This window comes from Thamnophis elegans, chromosome 4 (genome assembly GCF_009769535.1).
Source record: "Thamnophis elegans isolate rThaEle1 chromosome 4, rThaEle1.pri, whole genome shotgun sequence".
In the NCBI taxonomy this organism is placed as follows: Eukaryota; Metazoa; Chordata; class Lepidosauria; order Squamata; family Colubridae; genus Thamnophis; species Thamnophis elegans.
The window spans coordinates 89,922,583-89,945,595 of NC_045544.1; the positions used below are offsets into that span (position 1 = coordinate 89,922,583).

Sequence of the window (23,013 nt, forward strand, 5' to 3'; positions counted from 1 at the left end):
TAGAAGAGGAGACGTATGAAAAAAAATGAAAAAATGAATGCATCGCTCACTTATAGGAAATGCTTATCAGTATCACACTTTCTTTCAGGCTGAACCAATGTGGCTGCATTTTCCAGCCCACTGAAAGTCAGGTTTATGCAGTGAAAAGTGGCAAAATGGCATACTGTGTCACTTCCAGCATGAGTAATTTGAGAACTTGAATTTTTAAAGGGGGGAAAAAAATCCCTAATACTTTAGTTGCCAGGACTGTAAACTGCTTGGAAGAGAAACCTTTATTCTGCCTATAATTCTTGTTAGGAGATCTGCCACCATCTCCTTTGTTTAAATTTGACTTAGTGAGCAATTTGAACTTCTGCATCACCAAACTCATTATAAATATGCAAGTTCATTGGAGGGGGGGCAGCTGAATAAAATGGTTATGTAATTACATACTTCTCATAATTATTGAGTAATTATATACTTCTCATAATTGCCAAGTAATCATGCTGCTATAACTAGAACTTAATGTTACAACTAATTATATAATTACTGTGTATTAATGTTGTTATCGAGGCAACAGTACAAAGTGTTGCTTAGCTTAAAGCTTTTTTTTCCTCAGCAGCATTTTGAAATATAAAAACTAATATTTATTATGTAGCTGGAAATGGGTTTTATAGCAGGAACATGTAAAGGAAAATAAAACTTATTTTAAGGAAAGAAATGGATTAAACTGTTATGCCTATGATTACTTGCTAAGATATCAGTACTTGCATCTAAAGTAATAGTTTTAGATGTCTTAGCACATTTTCATATTTTGCTTCGCATCCATGTGTATGTATGCACATCATGAGGAGAGATATCCCAAAATGACATGGAAAATGCATTCACTACACTTCAACAAAAGTTGTGCATAAGCAGGGGTGGGCTTCAAAATTTTAGCAAAGGGTTCTCTGCCCAGTTGCTCGGTGAGCATGGCCATGGTAGGTATGGCCTAGTCGGCCTCCTGCACCACGGGGGGGGGGGTTCTCAAGCCTCCAGGAAAGCAAAAGTACCGTATTTTCACCCATATAACCCGCCCACGCAAATAACCCGCCCACGCGAATAACCCGCGGGTTTTCGGGTTCGTGCAAAATATTTTCCGTATACCCCGCCCACGCATATAACCCGCGATGAGTAAGAGAGAAGGGAAACAGCTGAGATGGGGGGGGAAGAAACGGAGAAAGAAGCCTGCGCAAGCTGGGGAAGAGGAAAGGAACGGAGGAGAAGGAAACAGCTGAGATCGGGGTGGGGGAAGAAATGGAGAAAGAAGCCTGCGCAAGCTGGGGAAGAGGAAAGGAACGGAGGAGAAGGAAACAGCTGAGATCGGGGTGGGGGAAGAAACGGAGAAAGAAGCCTGCGCAAGCTGGGGAAGAGGAAAGGAACGGAGGAGAAGGAAACAGCTGAGATCGGGGTGGGGGAAGAAACGGAGAAAGAAGCCTGCGCAAGCCTCCGATCGTGTAAAATATTTTCCGTATACCCCGCCCACGCATATAACCCGCAGGGGGCGCGCTGTGCATGTAAAAAACGTATATAACCCGCGGGTTATATGGGTGAAAATACGGTAGCCTACGCAGGCTTCCGAGGCCCTTCTGGTAAATCCATTTTTCATCCTCCCCGAACCTCTGTGCACCCCCTGCATTTACCTGCATCCAAAACGGGCCGTGTGGGGACTCTTGGGAGGGGAAGGGTGGGCAGGGCCAGCCAGGAGTGAGATTTGGGAGTTCTCCGAATTGCATAGAATCTTAGCTAGAGGTTCTCTTGAACCTCTCAGAACCCACCAGCAGCCCATCCCTGGATAGGTACTTAATAGTAGATTAAGCAATGTTTTGAGTTACTGTTTGTTCTAAGACTAATAATGGATAGTTAGAAAAATACAGAGATTTTATTAAGTTATTTTATTTATGTATAATATTTATTAACCATCCATCATACATTTATTGACCATTCATCATACCACAGAATTTGTTTGGGAGGCTTAAAATAAAAAATAAATAAATACATACATAAATTTATGGGATGTTGAGGAGCTAGGGATAAAATCCACCCTATGAAGCAGTCTTTAGCAAGAGACACTCCTGCCCTATCTCTAGAATATTGGTTCTACTGTTCAAAAAAAATTAAATAGCTGCACAAGTTTTGTAGATAGAAATAGAAAAATTATAAAATACAAAACAGGAAAAAAATACATTAAAACTATGAAAACAAGACTCCCAACCCCATCCCCACCTTAAACAGAAAAGCTTTTTGTCTTTTCGGTTGGTTTGTCTGTAAATCAACCAGAATTTGTTTTCTTCTTTTCTCAAGACTAAATACAGCCAGTTCTTTCAGTTTTTTTCAGGATCTGGATATTAATCCTTTGAACATCCTTTGGTAGCAGTCTCCCCCCCCCCCCAATTCTTTGATTTCCCTATTTTTAAATCCTCTTGCCCATTTACCTTCCCTTAAATGTCTCAGGGTATGAACCCTGAAAGCCACCAACAACAGAAACAGAGGGTTCAGAGTTTTTACCATGTCATGTATAAAACCTAGTTTGAATTCTTCAACACTTTAACATGGAATTTAAAAATGTTTTTTTTACATGTACATGAGAAATGGGGGAGATTCAAGAAAAGCAATGAAGGAGGTTTGAGAAAAGCAATGTACAACTATTTTAGTTCTTCTAAAAACTGGTTAAGCAAGGATAGTAATCAGGACAAGGATATCAATAGTTGAACTTGGTGGGGTGAAAAAAAAATTGGGGAAGTGACAGAAAGTTCTTCAGCTGGACAGACATGGGGGATGTGAGCTCTGAAGAGCCTCACATGAATCCTGTCTGACAAACCTACTTCAGATGTCCTTTTTTGGATCAGAACCTTCCTGTAGGGGGGCAAAGAAGGGAGCATCTCATCAGACCCAGAGGGAGGCAACAGGTCCCTTGCAGGTTGAAGATTTGCCTTATGAATCAGAGTGGGGGCAGCAACCTGCAATATGGCTGACAAGATGCTGTCTTCCAGTCAAAAGCAAATGAACAGGAGGGTGAGGAAGAGATGAAAGACCGGTAAGAAAATTTATCTAACCCACAGCCATAAATCAAACCTGGTAAAGGCAAATAAATCTTGAGAGCATAAATAATATTGATGTCAGATTGGGATTTTCTCAAAAGAAAGAAAGAAAGAAAGAAAGAAAGAAAGAAAGAAAGAAAGAAAGAAAGAAAGAAAGGGAAAATGGAAGGTTGAAACAACCCCCCCCCCAAAAAAAGCTATTTATTTAAAACAAATCGGACAGAAAGGGAGAAAGCAGAGAAGTGACAAACCCACTTAAATATAAACTTTAAATTTGTTTTTAGATTTGAAATAGAAACCAAACATTCCGAAGGATTTCTTTCACTTGAAGCAACTCCCAAAAATCAAGAAAAAAAAAACATTCCTTCTCATTGATAATTGATAACCTAACCCTGACTGTACAGGAAGTTTTAATTAACTATCTGCCATAAATCAGAACTTGGAAAATCAGGAGGTAAAAGAGAAACATACCCTAACCTGGCTGTTTACAAATTTGTCATGTTTTAGCAGCTGTGATCCACCGGAGGTGGAAGGTGGCAGGGGAAAGGATAATAACAGAGTCAACTGGAAATGCAAGGGTTTTTTTCCCCTCTTCCATCCTTTTTTTTTCTCTGCAAAAGATTAACATGGCCCCAGATTCTCTTCCGTAGTTGAATCAAATTTAAAGTGGACCAGAATTCCGAAATAAGACTTGTATAACTAACTGCAAAAAAAAGGAAAAAGGGTAAGTTGGCTCCCATCGCTTTTCTGATTTTCCCAAGTGGCCTGGGGGAAATTGAAGAGAGTGAATATATCAAAACAAAGAAAAGGGAGAAGACAGGAACAGAGAAGTGGGACAAAAGACTCAGTAGGAAAAAATCAGACAACTAGAAACTGTTATATGGGAAAATATAAAGCTAAAATATACCATGTATAGACAATTAAGTGTAATCTAATCCAAGATGTAGAAAAATGGAGAGGGAACATGAAATATACCTATAATCGGGAACTATTCAGATTTAAAGTGAAAACTACAAATTGGCGGCATGTAAGAAAGTATAATTAAATAAAGATAATGATGAGAATAGCTGGGAATTGTAACCAGGTCTACATCTCAGCCAAAATTAGGCTGGGGGGTGGGGGGATTAACAGCACAATGACTATATATGTATACATTTTGTTCTAGTTTTTTTTTAAAAAAGGAGGAGAATACATGTTAAAATTAAATATGTATATTGAAAAGAGAATATCATCAACATAAAATGGAGCTTGCTCAGAAGCTGAAATAAACCAATTAAAGAAGATGAAGAGTGGGAAGTAGAGGAGAGATCTAAGGGAAGAAGAGAGGGATAGGAAAGAGGGCAAGGAGGAGGGAAGAGGAGGAGAGAAATGAGAAGTGAAAAGGGGAGAGAGGAGAAGAAGAGAGGAAGGGAAAGTAGAGAAGGGAAGGATGACAGAGGGAAGAAGGGAGGTAGGGAGGAGAAAGGGAGAAGAAAGTGATGGATAAGGTACAAATATGGTGTATGGAGAGCAGAAGAGCCAATAATTGTTGTTGTTTTTTCAGGGGGCGGGGGGAATTGATGGTAAGACGAATTGATGTAAACATTTAATAATACAATATGATGTTGGCTCTGTAATAGTACATGTGATTATATGTTATGGAAATGAAAAAATAAAAAAAACTTTTTGGAAAAAAAGAAAAGAAAAATTGGGACAACCCATTTCCTGACTTATTTTGATTTAATAGTGAAGTAGGTATTTGAATGCCTTAGCAATTCTGGAAAACATTCCCTTTAGTCAGTAATAGAAGAACATAAATAATTAGACTCTGATCCATCTCATATTTATTTCTTGAAGTTTCTAAGCCAATGTATTATTCCTGATCAAGGTCTCAAGCTAATGTTACTTGTGCCTGAGTATTTGTTCAAAAAATAAGAAAAAGAAAAGGGTTACACTGCTGATCTATCTCCATCCTCCAGCACCTTTTATTTCCAAAATGCCAAATGGGCTTAAAAATTAAAGAAATGTGGGTGGCTTCCATTAACTGCTTGGGGGAACAGGATCCAAAAGTAAATAGCATAAGCAGAAAGAGAAAGGGATACTTCAGTAGGAAGTGGGAGGGGGGGTGAAGGAGACTAACTGGTGATCCCTCTCTCCAATGGCAGCTATTTTGGGAATGCATCCACACACCACAGTCTCAAAATTACAGATGCACAGTTGGGGAACCCTGGTCTCATTCCACCTTAAGCTTGTCAACAGTATTGATATTTAATTTTGGTGAGTAAAGCACCAAACAATAATCATGCAATTTTTCATCTAACAATTTGCTGTCTTTACTGGAATAAACCTATTATCTTCAGAAATGTTCAAGTTGTAACAGTTGAAGATCTCACGGTTTCCTTCTTTCTCTTTCAGCTAATGGCAATTACAGTATTTTAAATTGCACACAAATTTTACATACCGGCAAAGAAGCCAATGTCTGGGTGTCCATTGGAGGATTAATTCCATTTTCAAACTACACAGTGGAAGTGAATGCTTCTAATAGCCAAGGTTATGTGATCAGTGATCCTGTAGAAATTGCCCTAACTGCTGGTGGTGAGTACAATAAAACAGTTTTATTGTATATGCCCTCCCTTAATGACCCTTTATGATTGCTATTCAAAAGTACATACAGTAGAGCTATGCTATCACTTGCCTCTAGAGCACGCTAAACAGCCTGAGGTAGAGCAAAGGGAAACAGAGCTATACACAACTGTTGATGCTTATAATAAATTTTCACAGGTAACTCTAGGAGATTAAAGGTAAAGATAAAGATTCCCCTTGCACATATATGCTAGTCATTCCTGGGGGTGGTGCTTATCTCCGTTTCAAAGCTGAAGAGCCAGCACTGTCAGAAGACATCTTCGTGGTCATGTAGCCAGCCTGACTAAATGCCGAAAGCGCACAGAACGCTGTTGCCTTCCCACCAAACGTGGTTCCTATTTTTCTACTTGCATTTTTACATGCTTTCAAACTGCTAGGTTAGCAGAAGATGGGACAAGTAATGGGAGCTCACTCCGTTATGCGATGCTAGGGATTTGAACCACCGAACTGCTGACTTTTCTGATCGACAAGCTCAGCATCTCAGCCACTGAGCCACCCTATTCTAGGAGATTAGCATAGATGAATATGTCATGGAAACCTGCTTCTTATTTCCAATATAATGCGCTATATTGCAAATAAGACATTATATTACATCCATGACTATTTTAGTCATGGATGCTATTTTATTGTACAGTAAATCAGAACATATAGCAAAGAGAATCAACTTCAAATGTGATTCCATATATGACTTTTCTTAAATGAATCCACGTTCATTCTTTTATCCTTAAATATACTATATTAGAGCTGCTATCCTTGAGACAGTAGTACTATTTTAATATATAGGATTGTGATAGATGTATGTGAAATATTTTGCACACAATTTTTTTTAAAAAGCATTGTGTAATCACTAGGTTCGGTTCATACTATTTTCAATGGTTTATTTGTATCAAGAAAGTGGCCTGATGTTTGTATCAGTGTACAGTAGTGGAGAAGAATATATTTTAATTTAGTGAGCCACAAAATAGTCGGTACCAAAGGAAAAGGTAGAGTATCCAAGGTAATGTAATCATATGGTTATGCCAGTTTATTTCTGGGAATGATCATATAATGTGGTTTCTTCCATCATTTGTTGTTGATTACAGTTAGGAAATGTATTGCTTTGCAATGATCTTTTTTATGACCTTGTGGTACTTTAAAAGCAATACCTCATTGATTAAATAGGTTTTAGTTCATGCTTCCTTTTACTTAATGACCTGAAAGCATATTATCTTGATTTACACATAAAATCATGCTGAAAAGCATGTGGCATTCAGTAGACTATGTGTGTTTAAGTAGAATTAAATTAGCATTGAAAGTTATTAAAGATCTTCCATCCCATTGTCCAGTGGACTGTGATTTGAACTGAAATGAATAATAAATGAACCAGCAAATATGAAAAAGCCCTGATATATAAGACATTCTATAATCTGTATTTACCTTGCCATTATGTTTTATTATAATATTTTGACTGTATTAGCAGTCAAATGCACATTTTAAATTAAATAGTAAACTATAGGTCTTTATTATAAATGTTTTAAGAGGAATTTATTAGAATAGCTTGCTAAAATTAATTGAGCCCAAGTTTTGATTATTTTGGTTGCTTGTCTTAATTCTCCAGAAACAGAAGTATTGCTTACCTTTATATCCTTTAATATTTCCCTCCATATTCCCCAATATTATTAAGATATAATTGTAGTAAAATTTGATATTTGATACCCTATACAGTAAGCATTCACTTAGGAGGAGGAGGAGGTGCTTAAAGCAACATTTGGAAACAATTTCTATTTTTTGGAGAGGATTGGGGAAAGAACAATAAAATAAAATGGCTGGGATTATAGCATGCCTTTTATGATTAAAGGACAGAACTATTGTTCATTTTTAAAAACTGTACCTTGAAATACTGCACTTGATAAAATGATTAAATATGTTTCATATTTGTATTTATGGCTAAATTTTATTTAGCAATGCAGCATCTTTATATATTCAATTCTGTCGTTTAGAAGGTACATCAAAAGTACTCTAATTATTTTATTACTTTTTAGTCTTATTATAATCCTTGTATTCTTTTTTTATTCTATTTAAAATGAAGGTTATTTTCCAAAAGGATATTAAGAATGGACAGATAATTACTGACATTATACAATTAATGTTAATATACCATTATAGTTAGTGCTTGGCTTACATCCATTTGTTCAATGACTATTCAGAGTTGCAACAGCACTAAATGAATATGCTTCCAACTGGTGTTGGAGTTCTGACCATCATACGGTCTCTTCAGTTTCATGGTCATGATCCAGGAGTTGGATGCCTGTCTTGAGATTAAAAAGCCACAGTCATGCAATTGTGATTGGTGACATTTCCTGCAGACTTCCCACAAACAAAATCAATGAAGCACACGATCCTTGCTTAACAATGGTAACTGGGACTACTAGAATTGCAATTGTTAAGCAGAATAGATATGTGACATTACACTTTATGATCACATTGTTTAATGTTAGACGTTGTAGTCCCAATTGCCATCATTAACCTAAGACTGGCTGTAACAAAATATACCATTGGAAGCATTTTTTTTCATGACATAAAAAGAAGTGTTGGGCTCTCTTCTTTTTACCATTTTTATTAGTGACTTGGATGAATAGAAGAACAGAATTGTAAAGTTTTGCAGACTATCCACAATTGTGTAAGACAGACAATTCTGTAGAAAAAAATACAACTCAAAATAATTCTCAGAGGCTAAAGAAATGGAATGAAAATGACAAACGAAATTTAACAGAGATAGATTTAAAATTGCTAAGGGGATAAGGATTGCTATCTTAACAGAAACTAATATATTCATATTTTGTAGATATTGGATTCAGTTTAAGTAATGGTTGACATCAACCATCCCTTAATTTGGTTTAATCTAATTGGCTATTTTAGCTATTTTATCAGTGAAAACTGCATGAACTAGAAACTGATCAGAAAAGTCAGACACGAGTTTTCATGTAGGTAAAAGAAAGAATCACCACTTAAACTCAGCACTGCATTAATAAGTTGAAACCAAGAAAGGGAATGATCCTAAAGTTGATAGGTAAAAGAAACCTGAGAAGTTTTGCATGATGTTCAAGTTCAGAACAAAGGCATTTATAAAGTATATAAATTTTAAATACACTGCATTTTGCCTTAAGACTTTTTTTTTCCAGATGAACTGAAATCTTGTCTGGAACTGTCTTTGTTACATCAAAGAACTGTATAGAAAGCTAAAAGAAACCAAAGAAGCATAAAAGGGCATAGTTTAAAATGATTAGTGACAATTTTTATACAGCAGAGAAAGATTTTTTTTCTGTCTCCTTCCACCTCCCCCAATGAATAAATTCATCCCATTAATCTTGTCCCAAAATGTTTCAGTAGGAATTGTTAAAACATAAGAAAGCAACATATTAATTGATGCTCAACTGCAGCATTCCTAGTATTCAAATACATTTCAAATAAACTCAGATATGTAGCAATTAGCATTTCAAAAACAGAAATTTACACTAACCTGTAAATAATAACATTTGAAATGTCAGTGCTCTGTAGAAAGCTGTTTTAGTTGCTGCTCTTTTGAGACAAGGGATGCGGTGACTCAGTGCTTAAGAAGTTGAATCTTAGATCGTTAAATGTCTACAGCTTGGCCATTTGAGACCCGGTGCTGCGAGACAGAGTAAGTTACTGTTACTTATCCCAGCTCCTGCCAACCTAGCAGTTTGAAAGCATGCAAATGCAAGTAAATGAATAGTACCCCCTATAAGCATGCAGGAAGTTAACAGTGTTCCATTTTTCACCATACACATTGCTGCAGCATCAGTGGTGGGATTCAAAATTTTTACTACTAGTTCTGTTGGCGTGGTTTGGTAAATGTGGCATGGCTTGGAGGGCGTAACAGGGGAAGGATACTGTAAAATCTCCATTTCCACCCCACTCCAGGGGAAGGATACTGCAAAATCCCATTTCCTCCCAATCAGCTGGGACTCTGGAGGCAGAGAATAGATGCGGGCAGGGCCAGTTATAGGTGGTATTTACCAGTTCTCCGAACTACTCAAAATTTCTGCTACCAGAACTGGTCAGAACTGCTGAATACCACCTCTGTGCAGTGTGATGTTGTGCTGGCCACCTGACTACATTGTTGGACAACACTGGCTCTTAAGGAATAGAGATGAGCACAGGTAGAGGGGTAAAATCCATGGGGAAACTTTTACCTTTTTCTTACTTCTAAGACAAAGACAATAGAGGATGTAAAGAGATCCTCTTATAAATAGGTGTAATGTGATTCCAAAACAGCAAAATAGCATCTTGAGACATCTGTCTTCAAAAGGTATCAAGCTACTCATAGCAGCCCTGTTCTCAACCAGCTTTGGCTTGCAAATGGAAGACCAGGGACCCATCACAGGAAGAAAAACTGCTTCAAAACTTTAAATCGTGAATAAAAGAAATATTTATTTGTTTGTTTGACCATATAACATTAATTAACATTTAATTATATTTTAGAATCTCAACTGGAAATTTATTACATAGGAATCTAGGTCTTTTTTGCAATATTTCTCAGGACTACTATTTATAATAAGAAAAAGTCATCCTGTTTTTTTCAAGAATTGGTTATGGGCATCCTATAGATGGTATGTCTTTTGAGCATATATTTTGGGTTATACTATTGTGCAAGTTTTATGAAAAAAAGAATATTAAAAATCTGAACAAAAAATTGAAAAATAAAATTAAGTAACTTTCAAATATATAAGCAAAACATCCTACATTAAAACTGTATAGAGCTTTTATGCCTCATACAAATATTGGCATCTCAATTGAAATAACAACAAAATTATATCATTTCTACTAGAAAAGGTCTTGGAAAAGTATATGATTCCAATCTTATCTTTATTTTTCTTACTCATTTTATAATCCTAAATCAAAGGTTATAAAATAAGTTAAATAGGTTGTTAGGAATATAATCTAATGGTTGGGTTGGCAATATATAAATCATGTAACAATGCTATACCTGTTTCTTTAAATCATACTATAAAATGTGATTGGTTGCTGTTTCTGTCAATCGGCCATAAGAGGGAGCCAGAATGACTGTTAGCTCTCTGTTTGTTAGATGCTGGGCTGATCTGATCTGAGTGTTTTTTGGAAGCTGGCTGTTAGAAAGTGCCATGAACTTTTGTAAGTTTTGCAACTGCTAGCAAACTTTGAGTACTGAACTGTTTATATGATACCGGACTATGTTATTTGCATTATCTATTAACTGAAATACATTGATGACTGACTGTCTTATCCATGTATGACTTGGACTGTTTGATGGACTCTGATACCTCTATTTCCATGAAAGTAAAAGCCTATTTAAACTGCAGTGTCTCTGTATGCTGGTTTGTGTGTTCTCCAACACAACTCTCACAACGTTTCTCTGAACACACTCGCTCTCCCAATGTGGAGCTAACCTAACACAGCTTTTTAAAAAAAATAATAGAGAGATTAAATAATAGAAGATTAAACAAAATCAAGCTATTTAGCCACACCTATATCTATTCTGGTAATAATTGGTTCCATTAATTCTGATTTTAAAATCAGAATTCATCATGATATTGACTGATATAAGATAAGTATAAGTTTACTTATTTGTTTTTACAACTGTCTTTAATATGGCCAGAAGTTAGCAACTTTTCAGACTTGTAAAAGTTCTGATGTTTATGCAAATGGTTATGACATTTCCTTGTTAAATATTGATATTTACATTGTAAAAAGAAACCCTAACACTTAAAGTGTAGGTAGATAGATAACATTAGATTGCTAATTATGTATGTATGTATGTATGTATGTATGTATGTATGTATGTATGTATTGTGTCACAATCCCTGGTATGCCCAAATATGGGAGGGAGCATACTGCTTCCCTTTTCTGTCTTTTGGCTCACCCTAGGAGTTCGATTCTCAGTAAGGGTATGGCTAGTTAGTCTTCCTTTATTTATTTATCAGCACAAATGCAACACACACACAAACACACACACACACACACACACACACATATATGTTGTGACTCAGCAGATGTCTGCTGTGAGTCTTTTCGGGATACAAGATTCATTATGCAGCTGGGGCTTGTTAGGGAGAGGTTTGGAGATAAAAGGATGGATGCTGCCACGCCCTAGTCGCAGGAGTCAACATTCCTTTATGCGTACAACAAGTGCTTTGGTGTTTCCTGTAACCCTAATTCATGGCTACACTGGAGAAGTGCATTGCTTGTAAGAGTTGTTTTGTTTTTCATTCCGTTATCGAGTCAGAGACTGTATTTATGTTATTTTTGGCCTCAAAGCCAGTTTGAACTGAGAACTGATAAAGAAAGTTCCTTTTAAGTTTATTCTTCTTGCCGTTTGTTAAGAGCCGTGAAGGGGGGACAGAACAGATTGACTCCTGCCTGACAAGCCTTAATCTCAGTAATTATGGAGCAGTTGATGGCTGAAAATAGATTAATGGCACAGCAAATCGCGATGTTGTCGGATCAAGTTCAACAGTTGCAGATAGCTGCAAAAAAAACCCAGCCAAGGAGGAAGTGCCCAGTAGCCATGCCAGATAAATATGATGGGAGTCTGGCCATGTTTGCCATGTTTCTGGGACAATGCCAGCTGTTCCTGAGCCTGAGAGCGGAGGACTTTCCCACTGACCGGACAAAGGTGGGATTCATTATCAGCTTGCTCTCAGGCACAGCTGCCCGTTGGGCCATCCCCTTGTTAGTTCAGCAGACCCCTTTGTTGGATGACTTCCAGGGCTTCTGCCAGTATTTCAAATGGATGTTTGAAGATCCGATCAAGGGGGAAACAGCTGCTAGAAGTCTGAAATCACTGAGCAGGGGAGTGGTTCATTGCAGGACTATGTGTCTGAATTCAGGCTATGTAGCCAGGATTCCACATGGAATGAACCAGCTCTAATGGACACATTCCAGGATGGATTGTCTGAGGCCTTGCAGGATGAACTGGTGAGGGTGGACAGGCCACCGACGTTCGACGTGTTGGTCCACCTGTGCCTCCGGATAGACGCCCGGCTGCAGAGGCGAAAGCCTTGCCATGTATTCCAGGAGACCACCAGCATGCCGGTTCAGCAAGAGACTGGGAGGAGCCCATTGAGTTGGGTGCTGTCAAACCTCGAGTGTCACGGACAGAGATGGACAGAAGACGTGCGGAGGGATTGTGTTTTTACTGTGGGGATCTTGGACACTTGGACACTTGCAACGCACGATCAAGTTGGACAACCAGCACGTTGGTGCGGCCGTGTTACCCCGTTCGCACAAGATAGCGTGCATTCGAGTCAGAGACTGTATTTATGTTATTTTTGGCCTCGAAGCCAGTTTGAACTGAGAACTGATAAAGAAAGTTCCTTTTAAGTTTATTCTTCTTGCCGTTTGTTAAGAGCCGTGAAGGGGGGACAGAACATATATATATATATATATATATATATATATATATATATATATATATATATATATATATATATATATATATATATATATATATATATATTTCAATCTACCATGGTATTCCCTGTGACACTATGTTCTCACTTGAGGCACAAGTGACCAGATCAAAATAATCCTACGTCATATACATTATGGAAGAGAAGCTCTCTAGAACAAGCTCTAATGCTGGGAAAGGAAAGAGAAGAACAGGATGAACAACAGCAGAGTGGGAGACTTGAAATAATAGGTTAGGGATAGATTGTCAGTGATAGAAAATCAATCTATCTCATTAGGAGTCAAAAATGACTTGGTTGCAAACAATCAGTCAATTGGTAGACATGGAAACAACCTTTGATATGGTTCAGTGAAAATGACTGGAGCAAATAAATAATATTTTCTCATAATTTTAGTGTTCTATTGTTTTAGCCAGGATTATTAAAAATAGAATTATTTCCTTACTTATTACAATCATAAGTGTGCTTTTACTTAGTTTGATGATAAAATCATTGGTTCATCATATAAACCACATAAAAATGATTGAGATGTATTAAAAATGTTTTTAAATTCTGAGGATACAATATATCTTATTAATTAAGATATCTTATATCTTATTAATTATTAATGCGCTTTTTCAAAAAGTATTAACCAATAACTTGATTAATTATCAGAATTCTCCAACTAACAAGAGTTAATCCCATCTACCTTCTATAAATTCAGTTGACTGTTGATGTTTGAGTACCGCTAAATATCTTGGAATAATTGTCTCTCAAAAAATTCTTTGTAGATGCAACTAATTTTAACTGTTTACTGCTGTGCTTAAAAACAGAGTTTTTCTTAATATGTATTTTACATTTTTGTCTTTCCTTCCCTCCTTTTATTCTGTTTCTTACCACTCTTTTCCTTCTGCATAGTAAAGTAATAATGTTTTTAAAAATATGTCAAATGCTACATCCCCAATAGACAATCCTTGATATGTCTAGAAAGATACAACCCCCCCACTTGTCATGCTGTAACCTTAGTGAGGGTGGTTCCCTCCCAGCCTTAGGTGATTGCAAGGGAGGGGTGGCAATGATACAGTGATGCTATTAGAGAAAGCATAGCAATATTTCCAACCATCTTCTGATTATGCTATTTGTGGTAGTAACACTGATCTGGATTAAATAACTAAAAACATGTAACAATCTGTTGGCAAAAATCTAGATGGCTCATTAATTGAAACTGGCAGCATAAAAAACAGGCTTGCCACTTATTAGACAGTCTGTGGTCACACTTGCCAAACTTAAGTGGCTTCTATAGTTTATCAGTACTTTTCACTGCTTTCTGACTTGAAATGCAAGGATATGACTGGTGAAAAAATATTACCTTAAAGCAGGGGTTTTCAAACTTGGCCACTTTAAGATTTGTGCAAATCCCAGAATTCAGCCAGCATAGCTGAGGAATAACTGGCTGAGGAATTCTGGAATTCGAAGCCCACAAGGCTTAAAGTGGCCAAGTTTGGAAACCACTGTGTTAAATTAAAACTGGTTGACCATACCCAGCAAAAGGGGCCCATATTTAGAAACACAATTTCTCACAGCTTATATAGAAGCTGTTATATGTTTGCATGCTATTTTATGCATTTAAAACTTATTGGAATGAGAAGAGGCTTATCATTTTGTGCTTTTGAGAAAGCTGGAAGATGTACATACATATCATTGGTTGGGCAAGAGATGCTCCTGCCTGTCCAGATTATATTGTGCAAACTCCTTAGAGGATATATCTGAGGAAGGATAATGCATTGAAACATAGCAGTTATCCGGTTCGGCACACATACAAAATCATGCTACCATTCTTCATCAGCAATTGGAGGCCTGTCATTTTTCACATCCAAAGAACAAGCAGCTAATATTTTGCACATGCATGGGACATGGTGACTGCTATTGGGCCATGGTGGTGCAATGGTTAGTGTTGTGACTCAGCAGTTATGCTGAGAGCTTTTTCAAGATACAAAATTCAGTGTGGGGATTCAGCAGTTCTGTTGAGAGTTTTTTCAGCATACAAAATTCAGTGTGGTGATTCAGCAGTTCTGCTGAGAGCTTTTTCAGGATCAAGAGTCATTAGGCAGCTGGGAGTGGTTAGAAGCAAGGTTGGAGATAAAAGGACGGAGGCTGTCATGCCCCAGTTGCTGGAGTCAACATACGTTCCTTGGTTCCTTCGTGTGTTCCGTGTCTGGTACAATATTGCTTGCTATTTACTCGTGATCATGCCTGTTACATTTGGATAAATGCTTTGATGTTTTCATGTAAGACTTCGGAAGAAGTGCATCTTGCTTGTAAGCGTTTGTTTTGGAATTCTTACCAGAGTTTTGTTTATGTTATTTTCTGGGCTCGAAGCCAGTTTGAACTGAAAAACTGATAAAAAGTCCTCTTAAGCCTTGTCTGCCTGCGTTTGTTAACGAGCCGTGCAAGGGGGGGGGGGGGGCGGAACAGGTTAGTATGCAGTATTGCCCGGCATTCGATCCTGACCGGTTCAAAATTGATTCAGCCTTCCATCATTCTGGGGTTGGTAAATTGAAGACTCAAATATTGGAGGCAATATTTGGACACTCTCAACTGCTCAGAGTGCGCTGTAAAGAACCATGAAATGGTATATAAGTCTGAGCACTATTTTTATTTTATTTTACAAACAGTTCTGCAGATGTTTCATCAGCTATGCATCTCCAGTCATTCTTAAGGGCATTTAAGAAGCATTGAAATTAAGCATTAAAATTCCTCATTAATATCCATTTTGAATGGTAAAATAGTTCCCCATTGTGGTTGGATAAATGGAAGAAGAGATGATAGATAGATAGATAGATAGATAGATAGATAGATAGATAGATAGATAGATAGATAGATAGATAGATAGATAGATGATAGATAGATATTCTGATGAAGGAAAGAAAGAGCTTTATTTCCTTCATTAGAACATCTGATGAAGGAAAGAAGCTTTTAAATTATTTTTATTATTAATTATTTTTATTTTCTTTCTTTCTTTTTTCTTTCCTTCTTTTATACAAATTCACTATTGTGACCTACTGTAAAATGCCAATTAAAGCATTATGCATTGTCAAATGTTTAAAATGTACACCAGGAACTCTCAAAATGCAAAGATTCACCTACAAAATTGATTGATACTCCTGTAAGAAGCCAATGTAAAAAGTAATTAAAGAAATTATTCTCAACTTGCTCTAGGGCACCATTCACTTTAGCCTGCATTGAATATCCATTTAATAAATTTATGCATTACAAATAATATTGAGCAATGCTTTTGTATTGACCCCATTAATCCATGACACTTTTTTTTGGAAATTTGATGAGCCCATATAATATGGTGGTGGAGGCTGAAGTTACCAATTGACCACATAAAATTCAGTGACTTTGGGACAGTACTTTCCACTCCAATCTCTTTTACAGGATACTTTTTGTGTGAAAAAAGTAGAGGAGAGTACCTTGAATTTTCAAAAAATACAGATTATAAATACTTGGATCACAGATTCTGGGGGTAGGGTTTAAGGAACTCCAACCACAGCCACTGAGTTTTGACAAATTTGAGCTAAGTTTCTTCCGTCCCATCTAGATGCAAACACTTCCAGACACTTGGTCAGAACATTGTTAACTGTGAAGCTTGGGATTGAGATATAAAGCTGGATGTCATTGGCATATTGATGATATTGAACCCCAAACCAATGGATGATCTTACCCAGAGGGATTCCTGAATTACCCTACATGTTGGGGACTCTGGATGCAATCTCTCTAGATTTCAGACTTCAAAAACAAAGCCTTCCAGTCAGTGGTGGATTCTGGATCCCATTGCAACCGATAAGGTTGCAACGGTCCCCGGTGTCCTCCACATGAACACACACAGCACACATTTACATGCACACATACATGCACAGCACTCACATGCATCTTAGGCAGGCAGACCAAATCCTCTGCCAAATCTTTCCAATAAAGATTTTCATTATCCAGGTAGAGTTGTTTGGAAGCTGAGCCATGGCAACTGGACTTCCTTTCTTGTAGTAAAGAATCTACTTGGATAAGCAGTGAAACATTTTGAACCAACAAGGAAAGAAGTCCAGTTACCATGACACAACTTCCAAACCCACTGCCAAACATTGAGAAGGATTCATATTCTCCTTTCTTCCTTCTCCTATGAATTTCTAATGAGTGGCTATTTTGGAAATCCCCAAAAAACATAAAACTAAGATGAACAGTATGAGAATGAAGCACTTAACCATGAGACAGAAAACAAGAAGTGATGGGTCAAGAAATCATAGGTACTGAATTAATATGGAATTAATACTAGTCAGTGACTAGTATAAAATGGGCATAATGGCCATACCCAGAGAATATAGTAGGTTGGAATCACGAAATGAAGGAATGTAGAGTTGATGGGTTAAGAAGAAAACCAAGAAAGTTGAATGGGTTGATTAGGTATTTTGAAAGGGAGAACTGAGCAGTTTGAAGTCGTGAGTCTGGTAGAGGCAAGGATGGATAGAAGTATGTAGAGAGGTATGTAGATGCATTTCATTTTCTTTTTTTTATCTCATGCCTTTAATTTTTTTACTCATTTTCTAATACTCCATACCAAAAAGGAATTCTGTGAAAAGTAGTTATTTATATATGTATGCTAATATATCTTTGTATATGAATGTAGAGAAAGCCCCTGGCAATTCTGAAGTATTAAATTATAATTGAGAAGTAACTCAAGGATCAAATATGCTCTTTGGGAGAGATCACTTTCTAGTAGGGAAAATATTATCTTTTTCACAGATTCATATATTTGTTTTGTATGTCTTGTAAATATCATTCTTCACAGTTTCTATGCTTAATTTAACACAAAACTCTGAGCAACTCAATTGCATGGGGGAGGGGCGAGAATTATTGGCAGTCTCCTAAAAGAAAATTGAAATGTACATGTTTTTCCCATATATCAGAGAAGTGCAAAAATCTAAACTGACATTTTACATCAAATGAATTATGAACTGTGTACTATGTACCTAAGGGAACAACAAGTAAATTAGATTTTTGTTAAGGAAGGGGGGGGAGAGAAGCCAGAATAATAAAAATGAGTTTTATCTGAATTTGACATGCAATTCAGTAGTCTAAACACATGAGATTATAGATTATTTCAAATAGCAGATACTTCAAACAATTTGTGAACAAAGCAAATATTGTAAACTGTAGTACAACTTAAACATAACACTTAGTAATTATTGCTTGATTATGGATTTTGTCTCATTTGAAGACATGGATGCTGGAATACCTATGGATCAATGCTAACAAGAATGGGAGAGGAACACAAAATTATACATTTGAAAGATATATGAAAAAATGTATTACATATTTGAAAGTTTACTTAATTTTTCAGGCCTAGAATGTGTATTTTGATGGACATTTGTTTAAAAATGCCATTTAATTGATGAGGTTTCCAATGTGTTCATCTGTTCCCACTGGGTATAATATGAAAGAATGTTCTGTCAATGATTAAGTACTGAATAATCAACATATGAAGGATGGAGAAAATCATATCTGCTGGCTTTTCTCTTTCTGGTTTGATATGCTTCTCTGTACCAACATTACATATCCAGCTTTGTACCCTGAATTTTGATGCACATAACTACGATGCATGTGGCTTCTGTGCATAAAACCTTAAAATATTACTAGTCAAGGAGTTGGGCAAATGAATTCATCACATTTGCTTTTCTTTCATGAATTGATTATTCCTATTCTGGGCCATTTGTACAAAACTTTAGAAAACAATGTGCTTTGTGAATGGCATGTTAACAAGGGCATGTAGAGAACACCTGAGCAAAAATAAATTCATCCATTATGTGGGAGGTGTTGTCTACTATAAAGATTGCAAATTTTAATCATGAGATTTTATGTTTTCCACAAAAACAAAATAACCTATAAAGAGAATTGTTCAAACTGTTTCTGAAATTGATCTTTGAGGACTTTGACAAAACCTTACTGATCTGGAAACAGCAGTTGGCCCAGACTTAAATACATCCTTGTTCAACTATCTTTTAATGTATTTTTTTAAAAAAATTATTTGTCTGCATTTCTCTAATTATTTTTTCTTTCAATAAATCTATATTTTTCAAAATAAATGAGATCATGTAACTGCAAAAAAAACCAAAAAATGTTCAATAAAAACATTAAAAGTAAACTACCGTGATTTCCCAAAAATAAGACAGGGTGTTATTTTCTTTTTACACACAAAATATGGCTTGGGCCTTATTATGAGGGGAGGGTTTATTGTTTTGGGGTTGCTGGGCAGTTGCTCTTTTGTGAGCAGGGCACAGCCTCATGGGCAAATGGCTGTGTTGCGCTGTCGCAGCAGCACAACACAACAGCCATGAAGTGACCATGCTCATGAGCAGCCACCCAGAGCTGGGCACAGCCTCATGGGCGAATGGCTGTGTTGCGCTGTCGCAGCAGCACAACACAACAGCAATGAAGTGACCATGCTCATGAGCAGCCACCCAGCAAACCTCCTTTCCAGCTGGGCACAGTGCCATTCACTGACCTAGGGGTATCGCCAAGCCACATGAGCGCCTGTTCACCATGGCCCGGCTCCTGCGGATTGGCGCCTTCAAAATGCAGTGAATGGCACTCTGCATGGCTGGAGAGGGGGGTTGTATGAGCGGCTGTTCTGCTCTCACTCACATGCGTCCCAGCCTCACAATGCCCTGACCCAGCTCTCCCTGCAGAGCCAGGGCAGCTCCGCTGCTGCTGCCACTGCTGCCATCGCAGCATGGCTTTTTCGGTGGCTTCCAAACTGAGTCTTCTGGCAATGGCCACTCTGGGCGTATGGTCTATGGTTGTACGCTCTGTCGACAGCCAGACTACAACTATAGAGCATATGCCCAGAGCAGCCACTGCCTGAAAACTCAGCTTGGAAGCTACCAAAAAAGCCATGCTGGGATGGCGGCGGCAGCAGCAGAGGTGCCCTGGCTCTTCAGGGAGTGCTGGGCCAGGACATTGTGAGCCTGGGAGGCGCGCAAGTGGGAGCAGAACAGCCACTCACGCAACCCCATTCCCCAGCCGTGCAGAGCGCCATTCACTGGCATTTCGAAGGCGCTAAGCCATGAGAGCTGGGTGGCGAAAAGGCCTTCACATGGCTCGGCAATACCCCTAGGTCAATAAATGGTGCTCTGCACAGCTGGAAATGGGGTTTGCCAGGTGGCTGCTATGCCTGGCTCTTTGGGAGCCTGCTCGCAAGAGAGCAGCCACCCAGCAACCCCCTCTTCAGCTGGGCATAGCACCACTCACCAACCTAGTGGTATCCCGAAAGCACCAAGCAACGTGATCACTTTTCCCTCTCCATTTCCTGTGGCTTGGCACCTTCGGGATACTGCTAGGTTGGTGAGCAGCGCTCTGCCTGGTTGGAGGTGGGGGGGTTGTCCATGGGGCTTATTTTCAGGAAGGGCTTATATTTTTGCCCACCAGAAAAATGTGGCATGGCCTTATTATCAGAACATGTATTTTCGAGGAAGCACGGTAACATTGAAATTCATGACACTATTGAGACAGATCTAAAGGCACTACAGCACAAATTTAATCAAATGATCTGGTGAACTACTATGTTTTAAGATGGCAGGTGCAGAAATTAACAAGTCAATCAATTGACCACAATAAGCTTCAGCAGTATGAAAAGATACAGTTGTTTAATAATAATTCCATAAAATTATACTTGGATTATTTTTCAATTAGTGAATCTTTAAATGGAGGAGATTTTGATAAATTTTTGAAGAATGTAAATATTGAGAGCTCTATTAAAGAAATGTATTCATAAGTTTGATTTGGCATATTAAGTCCTTTATAGATGCATTTTTGTTGTTTAATTCTTCTTTTGGAAGCTGATTATTCTGTGGCTTGTTGGCTAGGTATCTATTTAAACAGCATGACATCTAATTGGCTTTCCTGGACAGCCATAAATTTTGTTGAGTGTATCTCTGACATGTATTTATAATCATTAATCAGTCAACTAATTGCTTATTGGCATTTTTTAAAGTTCTGTGCACAGTTTACCACATCAGTTTCAGTAAGGATGATAAACATATAAATATGCGTGCAAATAGTACTTGCGTGATTTGCAAGCTCAGACAACAAGAGTGGTGATTAGGGATATTGAAAGTTCTAGTCTTGTGAAAGAAAGCTAAAGAAATTGACTATCAATTCCACACACCCGCTACAAGAAGTGAGCACCTAACAAAACTGCCAGTCATCTTTTTCTATAGCTATATTTACAATTACTTTACATGCTTAACTACATCAGCAAAATTATTAGTTGGAATATATTTACAAAATTACTTGCAAGTAGTTCTGCTTGTCATTATTCATAAAGTAATATTTGTTTATGCTGGTACCGTAATCATTTCAGTGCTTATGTGCTGGTTATAGTAATGTCCTCTGGTGTATTACAGTCTGCTATACTAAAGACCGAAATAGGAAATATGGCATCCTTTACCTTTCACCGTGAGTGTAGTCTCTTGTCAGTGGTCATTTGTCCATATTGATGCTCAACAGAGATGATTTATTGTTTCTGTTCAGTTGTTCGGTGATTCCTGACATTTTATGTCCTGATTTGTCAGGATTATTATAACTGGTTGGAGTTCCTGTAACCTCATGTTTGGCTTGACAGGCTTAGTATTTAAACACCCAGTTTTCTATTGTAATTTAGTATAATTCAAGATGCTAAATACAATCTATAGTGTCCTTATTGGCATTGCGCTAGGTCAAAGATGTCAAACTGGTGGGCCATGGGCCGGATGCGTCACGGGCAGGCCACACCCATCCCAGCTCTGCGAATGGGAAAAACATTGCAAAAATAACATGATGGCAACGTGATGCCATGAGTTTGACACCCATGCACTAGGTTACCTGTAAAACCAGCTGTTTATCTCTGGCTGCCCTATGTTACCAGACAAGATAATCCTTTCACTTAAAAATGTAATCTGATGGAAACCAAAAAGCATGCTTTTTCTGTCACAGTGTGTGTCCAATGGAACAGAATACCCCTTAAGATTAGGAAGGACCTAATTTTGCCAAATTTTTGTAGAACATTTAATAGCAATAGCAATAGCAGTAGACTTATATACCGCTTCATAGGCCTTTCAGGCCTCTCTAAGCGGTTTACAGAGAGTCAGCATATTGCCCCCAACAATCTGGGTCCTCATTTTACCCACCTCGGAAGGATGGAAGGCTGAGTCAACCCTGAGCCGGTGAGATTTGAACCGCTGACCTGCTGATCTAGCAGTAGCCTGCAGTGCTGCATTTAACCACTGCGCCACCTTGGCTCATTTAAGACATGGCTGTTCTCCTACCCATTGGACTAGAACACTGATTAAGATGAATTTGTGTAAAAAGGTAATTATTTGGCTACATATTGTTTGTTCCTTTTAGTTAATGTGTTTTTTATTTTCCTTTTATTATTATGTCACTTTAGAGTTATACATGAAAGGAACTTCCCTATAGATTGATTGATTAAATAAATAAATAAACAAACAAACAAACAAACAAACAAATAAATAAATAAATAAATAAATGTTGACCTTTTTATTTCCTTCAATTTTTTTCAGGTATTCTTCAGTGACTTTTGTTTTCACATTATCTGTGTGAAAAATATATGACAAATCCGAAATGGCAGTAAAGAATTTGTCGCATACACATTTTATTGCATTATTTAAAATCTCAATTTCTTTCTTATTTAGAAAGAAACATCTCAGTTTGATAAATTCACCAGTTGTATGAAATTCTCACCTCTTAGATGATCTTACTTCATTGATCCCAGTTTGTATATTAGAAATTTTAAAATCTTAAACATTCATTCTGTTTTACTGATCAAATTTTGTCAATGAAGGAAGAACAAA

At 37.5% G+C, this 23,013-nt stretch overlaps 1 protein-coding gene across 1 annotated transcript in view; it reads left to right on the forward strand.

The window, feature by feature from the left end:
* USH2A (usherin) overlaps nucleotides 1-23,013 on the forward strand; it is a 517,131-nt gene that overhangs the window by 299,305 nt on the left and 194,813 nt on the right. Inside the window, 1 exon segment of the mRNA XM_032216063.1 lies at nucleotides 5,454-5,633. Coding sequence (XP_032071954.1) covers nucleotides 5,454-5,633 — 180 coding nt within the window.